At 38.6% G+C, this 19,321-nt stretch overlaps 1 protein-coding gene across 4 annotated transcripts in view; it reads left to right on the top strand.

The window, feature by feature from the left end:
• The window catches only part of LOC108700581 (ryanodine receptor 1), a 142,274-nt gene that overhangs the window by 120,947 nt on the left and 2,006 nt on the right, over nt 1–19,321 (top strand). For all 4 annotated transcript variants that reach the window (XM_041575339.1, XM_041575341.1, XM_041575340.1 and 1 more), the window contains 15 exons: nt 864–1,334; nt 1,965–2,074; nt 3,769–3,946; nt 4,629–4,715; nt 7,359–7,583; nt 7,863–7,993; nt 11,244–11,286; nt 11,514–11,644; nt 13,449–13,509; nt 14,789–14,935; nt 15,265–15,399; nt 16,099–16,255; nt 17,157–17,221; nt 19,067–19,167; nt 19,246–19,297. In XM_041575339.1, coding sequence (XP_041431273.1) covers nt 864–1,334; nt 1,965–2,074; nt 3,769–3,946; nt 4,629–4,715; nt 7,359–7,583; nt 7,863–7,993; nt 11,244–11,286; nt 11,514–11,644; nt 13,449–13,509; nt 14,789–14,935; nt 15,265–15,399; nt 16,099–16,255; nt 17,157–17,221; nt 19,067–19,167; nt 19,246–19,297 — 2,094 coding nt within the window. The remainder of the gene's footprint in view (nt 1–863; nt 1,335–1,964; nt 2,075–3,768; nt 3,947–4,628; nt 4,716–7,358; nt 7,584–7,862; nt 7,994–11,243; nt 11,287–11,513; nt 11,645–13,448; nt 13,510–14,788; nt 14,936–15,264; nt 15,400–16,098; nt 16,256–17,156; nt 17,222–19,066; nt 19,168–19,245; nt 19,298–19,321) is intronic.

Raw genomic sequence — 19,321 nt, forward strand, 5'->3', positions numbered from 1 at the left:
GGATTTCTTCGCTATTTTATCAAATCTTTTTCCGCACCAGATTTTTTTCAAGTACATTTATTGATAAATGCGGTAAAAATGTGCATGGGAGTATGGTTGAAGTAGATTTAAGAAAATAATGAGAAATTTTCAGATTTTAGTAAACAGCCCCCTAAATGTTTATTGTGGTTAAGGTAGACACAATAAGGCACATTAAAAAATGTATATTATCTGCAGCATACTAGGGTATAAGCTAGGGATACACCGAATCAACTATTTGGGATTCGGCCAAAACCCTGAATCCTTTGTGAAAAATTAGGCCACATGCCGAACCGAATCCTAATTTGCATATGCAAATTAGGGGAGGGAAAGAAAAGAGTAGGGAAAAAATATTTTACTTTACTTGTTTTGTGATGAAAACTCATGTGATTTCCCTTCCCGCCCCTAATTTGCATATGCAAATGTGGATTCGGTTCTGCCAGGCGCAAGGATTCAGCCAGAATCCTGGATTCAGTGCATCCCTAGTATAAGCATACCATTGTCCCCAGTTGCTTTAATATTTTTTTTAAAATGCTCTAGTTAAACTGTTAAGTACTTTCAGATTTTATACCCAAGAGCTTCTTGCAAACATTCTAAGTTGTACTGGTGTATATTGCAGTAGCAACCTATCAGAAGTTAGTTTGGATATTGACTACAAGGTTAGTCTGGTTATTTGCTATGTGCAACTGCACTGGTAGAATTTACTGTTGTGCTAATAAATCAGCTCCTCAATCTGTTTTAACTAATCTTGCTTCATGTTCATCTTAAATGGAATAGTTAAAAAACCTGAAACTGCTGAGTGTATACAGCTACATTATGGTTTTTTTTCTTTGGCTTTCCAACAGGTGAAAAAGATGTCTTTCAAGGAGATAATCCTAGCAATTGTATCCTTCCTCTGGACAGTGTTTCTTGGCATTCTGCACTTCATATACAGTGTCTGCAAAGGCATATTCTTACTCATCTGGCACGCATTATTTGGAGGAAGCTTAGTGGAAGGTGCCCAAAAACTGACTGTGACAGAACTTCTAGCCAGTATGCCAGATCCTACTCAGGATGAAGTCCACAGTGATGGTCCCCCTGTAACAGTAAGCGATGAAGAACCCGATGCAGGTGATGTGACTGATTTTGTGGACATATCCAAAGAAGAGGTGCAAAAAGAAGGTGCAGAGATATTTGGGCTAGAGTTAAAGAAGGATGGAGGGCAGTATAGAATCAGTGCCCCTGATGCTCCTGGTGGATTAGGAGATATGGGGGATACTACTCCAGTGGAGCCTCCAACACCCGAAGGATCCCCCATATTAAAGAGGAAATTTGGAGTAAGTATTATGATTACATCTGTGTTAAAAGGTCTTGGTCAACCCTTCATAAGACAAAGGGCTATAGAGCACCTTTAACCTCATACAAGTGAAGCAGATGGTGCTTTACCATAATTGTGTGTGTTTCAGCTATATGGCATTGCCATTGCTAATGATAATCAATATAACCAGCATTAGAGATTGGAAGCCTCCAGCCCAGAGCTATGTTATTTTACATTTCCATGGGGATTGTGTCAAAATGGTGTAAATTCTGTGAAAGCATTAAATCCGGGAGAGGGGAAAATGCATTTTCCTGAATGTGACCGCAACAAAACAGCATCAACTCCAGGAATTTGTAAATTTCGGGGACATAAAATCAGGGTTATCCTGTAATTTAAGAAAAAAAGTCATATGGGAACCAAAACATAATTGTTATTTGAAAGTCTAACTTTCTCTACAAATGTGTGAATAATAATGAGTAACATGAACAAACTGCCCTTTATTGTTATGGTTTGATATATATATAACCCTTGCATAAAATATGATTAAATTGGAACTGGATATTGTAACTACAGTTGGTTGAGTATAACCCACCCTCCCCCAAAACAAATTCTTAATTACTTATATGAAGTATATCCTTATTCTATAAAGGATGAAGAAGATGCAGAGGGTGAGCTTGAGGAGCATGAGGAACATGAGGAGCATGAAGTTGTTCCTGAAGTTCCTGAGGAGGAACCTGAACCAGAGACAGAAAAAGCAGAGTGAGTTAATGAACATTTTGCCACTTAAAATGGAGAATTTGCAGTTCTTGTCTTAAAATAATAGAGCAACATGTTTTCTCCCCTTTATAGGGTCTTATACAGTATGTTTTGGTATATATAGTATCTACCTTTCATTTGTTCCTTTAATCTAGGGTACCTATTTATTAAACCTCTAATTTTTCTGGCTGGGTTTTTAAAGGAGAAATAAACCATACAAATGAATATAGCTAAAAATTCCATATTTTATATACTTATTGAGCCAGCCTTAAAGTTTTCAACTTCTTAATAGAAGCAATGATCAAGGACTTCAAACTTGTCACCATCTTGGAAAGTGTCTGTGACACTCACATGCTCAGTGGGCTCTGAGCAGCTGTTGAGAAGCTAAGCTTAGGGGTCTTCACAAATTATCAAGCAGAAAATGAGGTTGGTCTGTAATTTAAGATGATGCTATAGAGCTGGTTATTAAATTCTGATGCTAATTGCACTGGTTTCTGTGCTGCCACGTAGTAAATAGCTATTAATTTCTAATCAGCCTTATATTGTGACATTTACATTCTATAGTATGTGTACTGTATATTTTGAGCATGTGCAGTGAATCAAGAGAAAATAATATGGGGAGCTACTGGGGCATCTTTGTAAACACAGATCTTTACCTCTAAAGGGCTGTGGTTCCCTTGGTCTAGTACACAAGCACAAAACATAATGTATCACGATTCTAGCCTACTTCTTTAGTTAAACTTTAGTTCACCTTTAAAAGGGAAATTTTTCGAGATCTATTATGCTCTGAAGCTGCTAAAAGCTAGAATCCGAAAATACTCCATATAAAACCTGTCGAAATCATGAAGAAGTCAATGAGAGATGGTCCCTTGAACAATTGGAACATGATTCTCTATAATTTCCGGCTGTTTGTGCTGGTTTTCGTCCAATAATCCAAATAATTTGTAGTCTTCGTTCATCCGAATTTTTCAGGCAATTTCTAAAAAGTCACACGATTCGAATTGTGGCTCGATTTTGTAAGACTTTTCCCAAACCTACAGTTGTCGCTCCTAATTTTTAGTAAATTAAGCCAGATCGTGATTGAATTTGTTTGAATAAAAAAAATTAGAAAAAATACGAGTTTTAGTAAATATTTCCCTATGTGTATATTTATCAACTGTTAACATACGGTCTTTGTGCCTTTGGTGAAGACCCTATAATCATTAGGGATGCACTGAATCCAGGATCCGGTTCGGGATTCAGGCAGGATTCTGCCTTTTTCAGCAGGATTTAGATGTGGCTGAATTCTTCTGCCCGGCCGAACCTATCCTAGTTTGCATATGCAAATTAGGGTCAGGGAGGGAAATCGTGTGACTTTTTGTCACAAAACAAGGAAGTAAAAAATGCAAATTAGGATTTGGATTTGGTTCGGTATTCACCCGAATCTTTCTTGAAGGATTCGGGGGAACCCTAATAATTAAAATAGGGCTATCATTTAGATGCAATAAAGATATTTTTTATGATATTCAGTTATGGAGTGCCCTGTTACTACAATCTACTTAAGACCTTGAGCGCTGCCTTAATGCTTGTAATAACCCAAGATAAATATTAGTACTGTGGGTAAGGGGTACTCAGAGAAGAAAAGCTTATTGTGCAACATAAATTATTCACTTTCTTCATTGTTAAATTATACCCATGTACTTAACTTTCACTATCAGTCTGGAGAATGGTGAGAAAAGTGCCGAAGTACAAGAAGATACTGCACCAGAACCAGAAGAACCCGACGATCCAGAAGTCAAACCCAAGAAGAAATCAGCCCGGGATAAGAAACCTGAGGCTGAAGAGGGAGGTTTTCAATTCTGGAATGAACTTGAGATCCAGAGAATAAAATTCATGGTAAATATCCACCATAATGCATGTACTGTGTTCTGCAATTTCAGGCAAATGCTGAATTGGCTGGAATATATCCCTTATAGAGTATGTGCTACAACCTAATGACCCAGCACCAACCTCTACATGAATTCAAGTTTGATAGAGAATAGCACTGGGAATTAACAGCACAAGGGATGTTTAAATATGCATGATAGTTGGACATGTATCTGTTACATCAAAATAAGTGTTACAGAATATTGACACATTATTAGTTTAAGTGATTTTTTAAGATGGAATGAAGTGCAAAGAACTGTACCTGAACGCATGCAGTTTTACCTGTTTTAAGTGAGAGATAAGAAGTGGGAAGTATTCTGTACCACTTTATGCCATAACTCAAAAATCGAATTCTAACACATTAAATCAGAATTATATGGAAATGGGAATTTAGTCTAGTACAACCAATCAACAGGTCGAACTTACCCATCTTTTGGATGAAAGCGCATTTGCTTGGTTGTAATGGATCACTAGACATAAACATTGCACCTGTACTTACAAAACATCTCCCAATGCAAAATGATTGACTGGCAAGTTTCCACAGTTACTGTACACTTGTAAAACTGACAAAGTCATTGAAAACACTGTAACACTCTGAACCTGATCACTCAAGCACATTGTTCTAAATGCTGTATCCATTCTAATCCTGCAGAATTATCTGTCCCGGAACTTCTACAATCTTCGATTTCTGGCTCTTTTCCTGGCCTTTGCTATTAACTTTATATTGCTCTTCTACAAGGTATGTCTATGTATAAGACCGAATAAGGCTTCCCGGACGAACGTAGTGGAGGGAAGCTTTGACTGGGTTATGCAGGCCAGAGGGGGTAAGGGGTGGAGGAGGGCTTACCAGGCAGGGAGAAGCAATTTGAGCCAGAATTACTCCAGTCTGAATTGATCAGTGAGGTGGGAGCAGCATCCTACCCTCCTGCACTTGTGTTTTGAAATCGATTAAGGTTTTGGTAAGTATGCTTCTATGGCAGCTGGAGTAACCCTTGCTAGAGCTGGATAATGGGGGGGAAAAGTCTCCTATCTGTGGAGTGTGCTGGTGCCTCTTCATATAAGGGTCCCAGGAGGCATCGGCAGATTTTCATCAAGTCTTGTAGAGGCTAAGCCTCCCCAAACCTGTTTGCCTAAAGAATTAAAAGAAAAGTAAAAAACAAAAATTTGTCTCGCCAATGTATCTATTTCAGCCTGTCTGGGGGGATGGGCAGAGGGTGCTGCTGACAACCTGGTAACTCCAGTCATCATGAGATTTTGCACTGAAAATCCTGTGAGATTTCGGAAGGGGCAGTTTATGAGCTGATCTGTGTGCCAAGCACAGTTAGGGAGTAGGTGATCTTTACCTAGGATGGTTTTTTGTGCTGGTGATCTCAGACAAGAGACAAAGCCACTGCTAATACTCCACCTGTTTGTCTGGTATGTGCACTTTATATTGCATCTCAACTCATCATGGTTTTGAAAGAAGTTATTGCAAGGGATTATTGGCACAAACCATAATGATCAATGGCAGTTCCATTGAACTATTAAGGTAGGTGTTATCTGAAACTGTGAAGGTGTGATGCAGTCGTTATTGGGACCATTGTGACCAGATGACACTTTCACACCTCTGTGAGTTTCATCCGACACCTACCTGAATAGTTCAATAGCACCATTGTGGTTAGATATTGGTGACAGTTTTCTTGAGAGGTTAAAAGCCTTGTATCCGTAGCAGCCAGGCAAATAAATATGCCATTCCTTCTTACTGGAGTGCTGCCTTAATTTGTATCACATCTTAGACCGCAGCATACATGCCTTTAATGCATTTCCCCCTTCCTCAGGATAAGATAGTAGATCAGTTAGGCTACTTTCCCTTAGTGTTTGTTCAATTTCATCTACTATTATATTGTATTACTTTGAAAAATATTTCTGCATTATACTTTCTATATGTAAGATCTCCCATAAATGACACAGTTAACAGATCCCTTGTGTTTTCTGTGAAAGTATACCAATTAACATAGTTTAATGTTAAACAACCCAATTATTACCCCTGATTTCTAGTAATGTGGATGAACTAAACTTTTTCTATATTTTTCAAGAGAATGCTATGAATATTATTTTTAAAATAGTCTGGACTTCATCCATGGCAAGTGGAAAACTACTTAGTACTTAACCGTGCAGTCTGTGGGAGCATTGGTTAGTAGCTCTTAAGTCAACCCATGTATGGGACAGATTTCAGATTGTAGTGCGTTTATTAGACAAAAATCCTCCCTGAGTGCTCAGACAAGTGAATAACAACTTTTGCCAATGCTTATGATATGGAACTGAATCAGCTGTTTCTCTGCTAGTGGAAAATCGCTGGTGAAGAAACTGTTGAAGTAACATTAGACTTAGCCTACCCAAACAGAAAAATCACCCTATGCCAGGAGGTAAGGTTTCGAGTTAGACCAGTTCACTCCTACTTGCCCATCCAGGTGCAGCACACTCTGTAGAGTAATTCGTTAGCCAAGCTTTCCCAATGGGTTGATGGTTTATATTGATGTCGTTAATAAATCTGTGGCCTTTAAACTCCATCCTGGCTGCAAGTGTCGTTATTGTAATCATTATGTTATGTATGGGGTTAAGTTGAAGGGGTAAGACCAGTGGTCTTAACGACTGCCCAGGTCAAGGTAAGCTAAAGTAACTACCTAAGCCTTACTGCCTCCAACTGTCCACTCAACTCTCTGTTCCACTCAATTATTATAGCTAACCCCAATAAAACACTGCCATCAGTTTTTTTTCTACCTCAAAAGTACTTAAACCTTATATGCATGAAATCATGCGCATTCAGTTTTCTTTTTCTCATGTTGGTGGAACACCCTAAAAATCTACTTTCTAGAGTTAATCATATAACTTGGGGGTTATTAAATAAACTCTGAATACCCAAAAATCCGAAAAATCCGAAAAATTCGTGATTTTTTGTTTTATAATAGGTTTTTAAAAAAATCACGAATTTTTCAGGAATTTATTAAACCCCGAGGGCTAAAAAGCCCGAATATAAAAACACGGCACCTCAAACCTGTCAAGGTTGCATAAAAGTCGATGGGGACAGTCCCATTGATTTTTGGTTGTGTCGGGGTTTTCACAATGTTTTTGGAGCTTTCGGTGAGTTTTCGGGGAAAATTTACGTAAAAAATCCTGAAAATCTGAGCTTTTCCCGCAAAGGTAATTTTCAGGAAAATGTAATTATAAATAAGCATTAAAAACCCGAGCGGCTTAGATCAGAGTTTGCAGCAGCCGATATTGAGATAAATTTGGACCTTGATAAATAACCCCCTTAGTGTAACAGTTAAAATAACCAGTTGATACTGTTCCCTTTGTTAATATAACCCACCATAAAATACATTTTTATTATATCACGCATCAGGTGTCTGATGCCCCACGAGGTGAGGAAGACTTTGAGGGTTCAGGCATTGAAGATGAGCTTTCAGGTATGGATGATGGAGGAGATGAAGAAGATGATGAAGAGGAAGGCCCGGTATACTTTGTCATTGAGGAGAGCACAGGATACATGCAACCAACGTTATATATGTTGTCCGTTATTCACACACTTATTGCCTTCCTTTGCATTATTGGATACAACTGTTTAAAGGTGAGTCTATTTTTCATTATCCACATTATGCTGGTATTAGAATCATAACGCAACCAAACCATGATATACTCTGTAATCTATTTTTTGTGTGTTCGGTATTTTTCTCTGTCTTACTGGGAACCGAGCCATATGTCCACACAGGAACAATTAGGTGGGATTGCATGCAGTTAATTCTCAATATGCAGTTGATGTCCTTGAAACTGGAAGCGCCATTGATAGTCTTGAGTAGTAACTTGTCTATAACCATGGCAGATTCTGATACAAGACTCCTGTCTTTAGATCCCTCTGGTCATTTTTAAACGTGAAAAAGAACTGGCAAGAAAGCTGGAATTCGATGGAGTTTATATTACAGAGCAGCCTGAAGATGATGATATTAAAGGGCAGTGGGATCGTCTGGTTCTGAACACACCGTGAGTTTCTTCCTTCAGAGAAGGAAGTGTAAATATGGGGAGAGCATGAGAACATAGTAAACAGCAATAACATTGGTCATAGCATTAAACGTAAAGGTAACATATGTAACACTATTTTGGGCTATATTAGACCAACAGGGTTCATTTCCAGCTATGTCTATAGAGCATGGGTTACATGTGACTCTAATACTTAAGGCAGGGTCTTGGAAGAGATGAAGGTATGGTGTAGTGCAACTCCAACTCCCATGGGCTTCTGTGCATGAAAAGGTCAAAGAACGAATGCCAGGAGGTTCTTGCAGTTAAACAAAATAGAAAGAGTTTATTTGTCAGAGACAAATGATCAGGCCCGGATTTGTGGAAAGGCCACCTAGGCCCGGGCCTAGGGCGGCAGGATTTTAGGGGGGCGGCATGCTGCTCAACCACACTGGTTCAAAAACACTGGGGATGCACAGGAGATACAATCTCCATAAAGATTTGCACGAATAAAGGGAATGGGACAGGGGCGACGAACGCCAGGGGGCCTAGGGGCGCCCGCTATGTAAATCCGGCCCTGCAAATGATCCATAGCAGGGATGTCCAAAAAGGTAGATCGCAATCCAGTAGACCTTTAGCTTGTCTAAACCACCCTTCCGTTTAATTCAGATATTTATTATGTTAAGGTTACATAAGAAATAGTTGTTAATAATAATAAATTATAATAATAATAACAACAAAAATACAATAATATCATACTAATATAATATTAATACATAATAAATTATAGCATTCTTAAATATAGCAATATAACTTTAATAGTGATGGACGAATAAATTCGCCAGGTCCAAATTCACGGCAAATTTCTGTGTTTTGCCACCAGCAAATTAATTTGCAAAACTGCGGTGAAGTCAGAATAGTCGCGCACATAAAATTGTCACAAGTCCATTGACTTTAATCCGTTTGGACAAAATAGTCGAGTATAAAAATTGTTTGATTGCGTCAAAATTATTTTGACGCCCATTGACCTCAATACGTTTCCCGAATCTTTCGCACATATTTGCCCATCACTAAACTTTACCCATAAATCAATAAATCATAATGGGACAACATCACTAAAAGTAGATCCCACATTAGTAAAGTATGGGCACTCCTGATCCACAGGATTACTTACAGTCCAAAGAGGTAAAATATATGGGGCAAATTTACACACCTCCGAAGTTGCGCCAGCGTCGGCTTTGGCGCACTTCGCCAGGCGTAGATTTGCCAGGGCTGCGCAAATTCACGAAGATCCGAAGTTGCGCACAAGTTACAGATCGTTTGCGAAGTTGCGCTAGCAATATTGGCATCAGCGGTTCGAAGTTACTCTAGCGATGCCTAATTTGCATAAGGCACCAAATTAAAGTACAATGGACGTATATGTAGCAGCAAATACATTACACTACACAAGCCTGGGAAAGCTTCATAGAATAAAATAGAGTTGTTATTTTGCCCATATGTGCCATATGTTAGAAAATGTAGGGGGGAAGGAGGGTACCCCCAAAAGAATTTACGATCTTTTTCAGCCTATCACCCTTAAAAAAGTAAAAGAGGCCAGCGTTTTTTGGGACTTTTTTTGAAGCAAGTCCTATCTACTCTATTGCATTTCGCCTGGTCTGAGGTGGCGAAGTAAAGTCTAGCGCAAGAGGTAACGTTCACGAAAATCCGAAACTTAGTGAATTAATGAATTAGCGTAGTTACGCCCTTCAATTTACATGGGATATGTAAATTAAGAACTAGACACATGGACATCTGCCCAGCAACTAGGTTAAGGAAGCCATAGGGACATTAATAAACCTATGGGTCCCTACACATATCAGAATAGCCATTTGCAATACAGAAATATTAAGGGACCTTGTGATGCTTGTTATGTACCTTGTTATGCTCCAGTAATGACCTATTGTGTGTACCCTGGGCAGGGGCAAAGCTTGAGCTTCCAAGTAGAAAACAAGCCAGACGAGTTATAGATCAGTCACTACAGTCAAATAACAGTTATTCAGATGGGGTTAAAGCAATCAGAAAGAGACTAAAAATCGCCGCTTTCACCTCCTGTAGATATTGCTTTGTAATACTAGACTTTGATACTAGAGGGATTGTGAATGTATTCCAAGACTAATAGACTCACCAATTAACAATGAACATGCAACTGGCCTGACCAATTTTTTTATTTATTCAAATTACTAAATGTGAGCAAACTTCTATAAGTATAAATCATGATTCACAGTAAAGAAAGGGATGTAGAGTGATAGAGCATATTCAGAGGTAACATGTCGTCGATTGTGTAAAGCTAATGTCAATGTTGACTATTAACAACTGCACTTGTGCAATTTGGAACTTAAGCCTGAGGGGCAGATTTATTAAAGGTCGAATTGAAAATTAAAATTTTCAAATTTTTTTTATCGTCAAAACTCAATTGTGAACTCGATTTGAGTTTTAATTTGAATTCGATTTATCATACTCTGGCCCTTTAAAGAATAACCAAACCCTTTATATTAAAATCCCCTACTCCCCTACTCTACATAGACCCCCTCCCTGCTCCCCCCCAGCCTAGGTGTTACCCTCGGTAAATGCCCCTAACTCTTTACTTACCCCTTGTTGCAGATTCAGCGCATCAGAGTTCATGGGCGCCATTTTCTTCTCTTCGGCAATCTCCGTGACTTTCGGCGCAGACTGCTCCAACTGTGCATGTGCCGATATGGCGCTTACTTCACGAAGATTACCGAAGAGAAGAAGATGGCGCCTGTGAACTCCGATGTGCTGAATCTGCAACAAGGGGTTATGAAAGAGTTGGGGGGAGCAGGGAGGGGTCTATGTAGGGTAAAGGGGTAGGGGATTTTAGTAGAAAGGGTTTGGTTCTCCTTTAAGAAATCAAATTCGACTATTCGCCACCTAAAACCTTTCGAGTTCATGTATAAGTTAATGGGGGAGGTCCAGGGACCAATTTGGACATGTTTGTAGCCTTCCTGACATTGAAGTTTTTTTCAGAGAAAAAACTCAAATCGAGTTTAGTCTAATTCGATTCGAATTTGTTTCGAGTTTTTGAGCCTGTAAAATTAGTGCTAGTTTTTATTAAAAAAAAACCCAATCAAATTTCGAGTATATTCAAAATTCGACCTTAAAATAAATGTGCCTCTAAATGTGTATGACCAAAATTCTTTGTTTCGCTAAGACCATTAAGGCAGGTGTGCTATAGAAGCCATTTGATACTAAAATCCATTCTTCTGAATTATGTTTGCAGATCCTTTCCAAGTAATTACTGGGACAAGTTTGTGAAAAGAAAGGTAAGTCTATCAACGTTTCTTTGACATGACCAGAAAAGGATTGTCATCTTGTCCTTCAACCAGCTCTAACAAATAAGTCGGTTATTGAATGGTATCATAACAGCTGGAGGTTTGAACTTCCACCCATAGAACATGTCCTTATATGATACACATCTAGCATAAATGCTGGTGAGTCCTCACAGAAATATCTGCGTAATTCTTTCCTGCCCTCTCTACCACACCTATAGGTACTGGACAAATATGGTGATATATACGGTCGTGAGAGGATTGCAGAATTGCTGGGAATGGATCTGGCCAGTCTGGAGATTACCTCTCAAAATGAGAAGAAGCCAGAGCCAGATAAATCATTGTTGTCATGGTAAATTCCAAACAATGGCTTATATAAGACTTTGTTGTTGTCATCAATTAATCTAGGCACAGATAGAAAACAGGTTTAGCCTCAGCAATCCCCTAAAGCAGTGATCCCCAACCAGTAGCCTCGGGAGAAAAATGTTGCTCTCCAACCCCTTGTATGTTGCTCTCAGTGTCCTCAAAGCAGGTGCTTATTTTTGAATTCCAGGCTTTTATTGCATAGAAATAAAGTACAGTGCCAAACAGAGACTCCTGTAGACTGCCAGTCCACATAGGGGCTACCAAATAGCCAATCACAGCACTTATTTAGCACCCCAAGGGACCTTTTCATGCTTGTGTTGCTCTCCAACTCTTTTTATATTTGAATGTGGCTCTTGGTTAAAAAAGGTTGGGGACCCTGCCCTAAAGGAAGAGTAATACCAAAAACTGAAAGTGTTTAAAAGGAATGAAAATACAGGTATGGGACCTGTTATCCAGAATGCTCGGGGCCAGGGGCTTTCCAGGTAACAGATCTCCATACCTTACGTCTACTAGTAATTCATGTATACATTAAATAAACCCAATAGGCTGGTTTTGCCTCCAATAAGGGTTAATTATATCTTCGTTTGGATCAAGGTGCTGTTTTATTATTACAGAGAAAAAAGAAATAGTTTTTAAAAATGTAGTTTATTTCATTATAATGGAATCTATGAGAGATGGTCTTTCTGTAATTTCTGGATAACGGATTTCTGGATAACAGATCCCATACCTGTATAATGTAATGTTGCCCTGAACTGTTAAAACCAAAGGACTAACTACAGAGAAAGCAGAATCTGTGGCAGGAGGTATAGGGGCCCCATTAGAATCTAATTCATATACAGTTTTTATAAATATTGGACAACCCCTAGACATTTTGGGGGCCTGAAAAAAGATTTGCTGTGGGGCCCAGCAATATCTAGTTATGTCACTGGTTAAAACTGGTGTGTTTGCTTTAGATACACAAGTGTAGTTTATATAAACAAGCTGCTGTGTAGCCATGGGGGCAACCATTCAAAGACGGGATACACAACGGATAACAGATTCTGAAAAAGGTTCTGAAAAATCCCATTGTATACTACAGAGCTTATTTGTTATCTGCTGTGTATCCTGTGCCTTTTCTCCTTTTTCAGCTTTGAATGGCTGTCCCCATAGCTACACAGCAGCTTATTTATATTTCTGAAGCAAACCCGCCAGTTTTAAAAGTGCAGCACAAAAGTACATTATATTTTCATTACATTAAAAGACTTTTATTTTTTTGTGTTACTGTTCCTTTAAGTTTGGTGATTATGTAAGGCACTGAGCATAGTCAATAGGTCCCCCATTCTGGTGCATACACAAGATTTTGGGGTGATACACAATGTGTCTCTAATATCAAATTGCCACAAAATGTCTCTTGCCGGATTGCTGTGATTGTGTAATTCCAAGACTGAAGGAAATAAAATGTAAATAATAAATATAATGTAAGTAAAGTTTATTTTGATCAACTAACATGATAGAAAATAATATGGAATTATTTCTTAAGGTGACAGGTTCCCATTTAATTGCAATGAAAATTTCTTAGGTCGATTAATTTTCAATGAGTCTGTAAAAAAACTCAAAAAAATAAAATGTCTTGAAACTACACCTACCATTGACACACCGAGAATCTCACCGGATTTTATTTGGCACATTTTTACATTACAACTTTTGAGATTTTTTTTTTTGATAAATTCAGAAAAATATTATCTTACTTTTTTTTGCCATGATTTTCTCACTTCTGCTCTTAGCAAACAGTTCTTGTGTATTTCCAACAGGTTCACCTCGATTGATATTAAGTACCAGATCTGGAATTTTGGAGTGGTTTTCACAGACAATGTAAGTTTAGAAGCTGCCTGAGATCTCCATGTTTTGCATGTTCCTTTGGTTTCTTCAAATTGTATTTTTTATTCTTAATTCTAAGAGGAATGGTTAATTATTTGTGCCTTAAGCTGGCCATAGATGCAAAGATCCGATCGTTGGAATCCTCAAATGATCGGACTTCCCCATCTCCCGACCTGCCACTAACTATTCAGATCAAATAAAGTAGAAAAAGAACAGATCAGCCGATGTTTTGCCCCTGACAGCAATCGTACTAAAGATCGTCAGATCGGCAATACATGCAGAGATATTATCGGCAGCCGAGAAAAATCTTTTTACCTGTCCGATCGACCAAACAACCGATCTTCGTCGACGAAAAATGTTGCGACTCTCCACACACGGTCCGAAAATCGTACGAATCCTCGATTCCTACAATCAGATCTTTGCGTCTATGGCCAGCTTTAAAGTACAATGGACGTACCTGTCCGATCAACTGAACGACCGATCGGCATGGCACGACAGATGTTGGGACACTCCACACACGATCAGAAAATCGTACGAACCGAGGATTCATACGATTGGATCTTTCCGTCTATGGCCAGCTTTAGGGACCCCTGTATGTTTGCATCCATTGCACCCTTGTTTATTATATCACTGCATTCTACAGCAGTTGAAAAGTGCTCATAAGCTCATGGTTTCTCTATACTTGACAAATGCAACTATATATTTATTAGCATTTTTATAACAATAACAACTGAAAGTCAATATGACAAATCTTCCTGTTTATTCAACAAGGAAAGGAATCATTTGCATTAAGGTCAGGAAAAGTATTATATATGATTTTATATATCTCTCCCAGTAAACTTTGGATAGCAGACTTGAAACATTTTCACTGATATGAGCATTTACTTGTTGGAACAAATAAGGGACGCACCAAATCCACTGTTTTGGATTCGGCCAAACCCCCGAATCCTTCACGAAAGATTTGGCCGAATACGGAACCAAATCCGAATCCTTATTTGCAAATGCAAATTAGGGGTGGGAAGGGGAAAACATATGTTACTTCCTTGTTTTGTGACAAAAAGTCACGCGATTTCCCTCCCCGTCCCTAATTTGCATGTGCAAATTATTATTCAGTTCGGCCGGGCAGAAGGGTTCGGCCAATTCCAAGTCCTGCTGAAAAAGGCTGAATCCCGAACAGAATCCTGGATTTGGTGCATCCCTAGACCAATTGTTATTTCATATTTAATTAATGAATTAAGTGCAGTCACTGAACGTCTGATCTTATGTTTCACAGACCTTCCTATACTTGGTTTGGTACTGGATCATGTCCATCTTGGGGCACTACAACAATTTCTTCTATGCTGCTCACTTACTGGATATTGCTATGGGAGTGAAAACTCTTCGCACCATCCTCTCCTCTGTGACACACAATGGCAAACAGGTTGGGGAAGATTATTTTATATTTTCCTAACTCAGAACACAATCCAATGTCTTTTCTATTGGTTCTTTTACTTTCATAGATGATCACTATGAAACTAACATTGGCCTCAAGGTCTTATGCGTGTTCTCTTTAGTAAAGAAATATTGTTTATTGTCTTTAACATGGCTAGTGATGTTAAATGGGTCTTCACTCTTTTCACCTTTTTTCCTGTTCTTGGTTGTGATCTGTTCATATCATTGCCATGTTTCCAAAATCAGAAGTGTCAATGGATTTAGAACCTCTTAGCACCTTGTCTATAATGGCCTATGTCTTTTCTCTTCAATCCCTAGCTGATGATGACCGTTGGTCTTCTGGCCGTGGTTGTTTATCTCTATACAGTTGTTGCCTTCAATTTCTTCCGCAAGTTTTACAACAAGAGTGAAGACGAGGATGAACCAGATATGAAATGCGATGATATGATGACGGTATTTATACAGTTTTATAAATATATCCATGAACAAGGACATGCTCACCTGCAATATACTCTAATTATTTGTATGTATGGGGGGGGGATTAAAGTTTCTGTTGCCTGATGAGAAAAAAGTTCCATCCAGACAACTGGACTAAATTTCAATATATTCAATATTATTTTGAGACCCAATGTGTCTCTTTAACATATAGTTCTATGAGTAGCAGTCAAGCAATACAAACATCATTTTGGAGACAACTATTCTAGTGTTATATGTTGGAACTACGGTTGCCAACTTTTCTCAAAATTTTTACCGGCTGGTGGGGGGCGGGAACAAAAGGGGTGTTCTGTGAAGCAAAAAGGGGTGGAGCCACATACAGTGCTGCAAAAGGGGCGGAGCCACGTTGCGCGATGGCTAGAAGGCCAAAAAAAAGGTACATTCTAAGCAAAGTGGGGGTAGGGCTTTTTTTTAAGGCTATTACAAATTTACCGGTAACTACATAAATTTGTAATACCGGCCCCGGCCGTGGCAGGAGTTTTACAGGCTAGGCTAGTAAAATACCGGCCGCGTGGCAACCATAGTTGCAACAGAGCTCTTATCTAATTAGGTGAGTTTACTGTGTGTCTCACCATTACCATTTAATCTTACACAGAATGATTTAGAGTGTTATTCTCAAGAAAATGTGTGTTATTTTGTCACGTTTCTTCCATGCAGTGTTACCTCTTCCACATGTATGTTGGCGTTCGAGCTGGAGGCGGCATTGGAGATGAAATTGAAGATCCAGCGGGTGATGAGTATGAATTGTATCGTGTTGTCTTTGACATCACTTTCTTCTTCTTTGTCATCGTCATTCTCCTGGCCATCATTCAAGGTATGCAGTGGCCAACACAAAAATATTATTTGATGATTGTTGTTTTGTTAACAATGTGACCATAAGAAATTTATTGATACAGAGTAAAGTAAAGCTAAAGTAAAACAGAGTTTCCCTGAGCACAGAACCTATATTTTAGTATATTAATTAATTTGACTATTTGCCAATCAGGTTGTTAGTTAGGTTGTTAGGCACACAACTATAAAACAGCAGTCACATAAAAGAGGGAGACTATCTAGTAACTCGGCAAGGACAGGTGTATTACAGTCACTTATCTTAATCAGTGTATGGAGCAGGTAAAACAATATAAAATTGTAACCCAGCAATCAACAGAAAGAGAGGAAAAATTCAAATTCAGATTTATTATTCGACCCTAAGGAGCAGATTTAGCAAGGGTCAAAGTGAAAATGTAAATTTAGAATTTGACTTTTCAAGTTTATTTTAGTGTAATTTGACTAGGGAATAGTTAAAATTCGATTCAAGTTTTTTTTAAAAAAAAAAACTAATTTATCATGTACTGGCCCCTTTAAAAATTCAAATTAGACTATTTACCACCTTGAACCTGCTGAATTGCTGTTTTAGCCTATGGGGGATGTTCTGGAATCAATTTGTAGTTGTTTGGAAACATCCTGAAAATTGAGGGTTTTTAGCGTAAAAAACTCGAATTCGATTAGAATTCGATTCGAGTTTACGGGTCAATCCCATTCACCCTAATTTGAAAAATTTGATTTTTTAGAAAAATTTCGATTGGTCGTTATTTTTCCAAATTTTGAGTTTATGGGAGTTTTTACAAATGCCCATGAACCCAAAATTTTACCATTGATAAATCTGCCCCTAGATAAATCTGCCCCTTAATCACCTAAATTCATATCGCTTGTTTCTACTCTATATTTTCCTTCAGGTTTGATTATTGATGCATTTGGAGAGCTGAGAGACCAACAGGAGCAAGTAAAGGAGGACATGGAGGTAGGAATAAACGAATGTATTACTTGGCTTTTTTTTAAGACATTTTGCTTCGTTTGTTGTCTGAAATATATTATTGTTTTTTGCTCTGATTATTTGTGTAAGCAAAACACAGGTGGGGCAGTATTAAGCTCTGAAGCCAGTCAGGGCATTAGTGTGTTCACAACACAGAAGTCAGCTAACTGCCAATAAAATAGAAAAACTTTCAATACTCAGTATTTTGCATTATTTTACCATGGGTACACATCACTGCAATAATGTATTTGTTAAAGGGGTAGAAAAAGATTTGCGTGCCCAAAAAGGAGAAAGTTCTTAAAAACCCACCTATAAACTATATAAACAGACAAGTATTATACCCCATAGCATCAGTTATGATAAAAGTGTCAGTTTGTTAAAAAAAAATACTTTGATAATGGTCAGGGCACACGCTCAGATTCGGGGAGATTAGTCGCCCGGCAACAAATCTCCTCTTTTTAGGGGCGACTAATGTCCCCAAACTGCCTCCCTCCATCTAGAATGTAAATGTCTGGCGGGATGGCACTCGGAGCGCTTAGTTTTCAGAAGTCGCCCGAAGTTGCCTCACACTAGAATGTAAATTTCAGGCGGGAGGCAGTTGAGATTTGTCACCAGGCAACTAATCTCCCCGAATCTGAGCGTGTGCTCTGATCCTAAATGGGTAAGATATTAAACTGCTGGGAATTCTTTATTGTTACGAAGTTTGATATTTAATAAGTCAGCCCCTCCAGACCTTACCAACATCATTACCATATACCTTTATATGCACCTCAGTTGTAAATAAAATGACATCCAACTCCTTATAGTTGCTGTTCAGCTATGATGAGTTGCCTGTCTCACCCTCTTCTTTTATAAAGACTGAGAGGTATGACAAGACAATGGAAAGAAATCATGAGCATTTGGGGCCAGTGGCTATAAGCAAAGTGCAAATACATTTATGAAATGTGCAAACAAGCTGTTGTTAGGGTTGCCCCCTGTCCCTCTGCATCATCGTTCCGCTCCTCCGCATCACTGACCTGCTCCCTTACATCATCAACCCTGCCTCTGACATCACTGGTGCCGCCCACTGTCCAGATTCAAAGGAAGGAAAATGTGTCAACCCTAGCTGCTGTGTAGCCATGGGGGCAGCCATTCAAAGCTGAAAAAGGAGAAAAGGCACCAGATACACAGCTGATAACAGATAGCTCTGTAGTATACAATGGGATTCTTCAGAACTTATCTGTTATCTACTGTGTATCCTGTGCTTGAATGGCTACCCCCATGGCTACACAGCAGCTTGTTTATATAAACTATAGTAGTACTTATCTGTTATCTACTGTGTATCCTGTGCTTGAATGGCTGCCCCCATGGCTACACAGCAGCTTGTTTATATAAACTAATGTAATTAGTGATGAGCCATGCTGTTCGCTTTATCGGAAAATTTGCGAAACTGCTAAAAAATTTACAAAATTGTGAAAATTTCACGAAACACATTGAAGTCAATGGGCGTTTTTACATGGAATAGTTTTTATGCGAGCGACAATTTTTCTCGCTCCAAATTCATTAAAGTCAAGGCCCGTTTTTTCTTATGGCGACTTTTTTTGTCCTAATGCATTAAAGTCAACGGCCATTTTTTCTTATGGCGACTTTTTTGTCCTAATGCATTAAAGTCAATGGTCGTTTTTTCTTATGGTGACTTTTTTGGCAAACACCAGTGTAGGTTTTACCAGTGCAGGTCAACAGTACATTATATTGTTGTTCCTTTAAAACATCTTAAATTTTTTTGGTGTTAATGTTCCTTTAATTCCACTGTATTTGCAATACTTTTCTCAAGCCTTCTTCTTTCTCTTCCAGACCAAATGTTTTATCTGTGGAATCGGCAGTGATTACTTTGATACAACGCCGCATGGGTTTGAGACCCACACATTCGAGGAGCACAATCTGGCCAATTACATGTGAGCTTCGGGGTTAAGTGGTTTTTGGATAAATAAGTAATGCCTATTGATTGTACTTATGGATACCTTTTTTTCCAGGTTCTTTTTGATGTACCTAATTAATAAGGATGAAACAGAGCACACTGGTCAGGTAGGTACAATTTATCCTAAATCA

This window comes from Xenopus laevis, chromosome 8S (assembly GCF_017654675.1).
Source record: "Xenopus laevis strain J_2021 chromosome 8S, Xenopus_laevis_v10.1, whole genome shotgun sequence".
NCBI classification, from domain to species: domain Eukaryota; kingdom Metazoa; phylum Chordata; class Amphibia; order Anura; family Pipidae; genus Xenopus; species Xenopus laevis.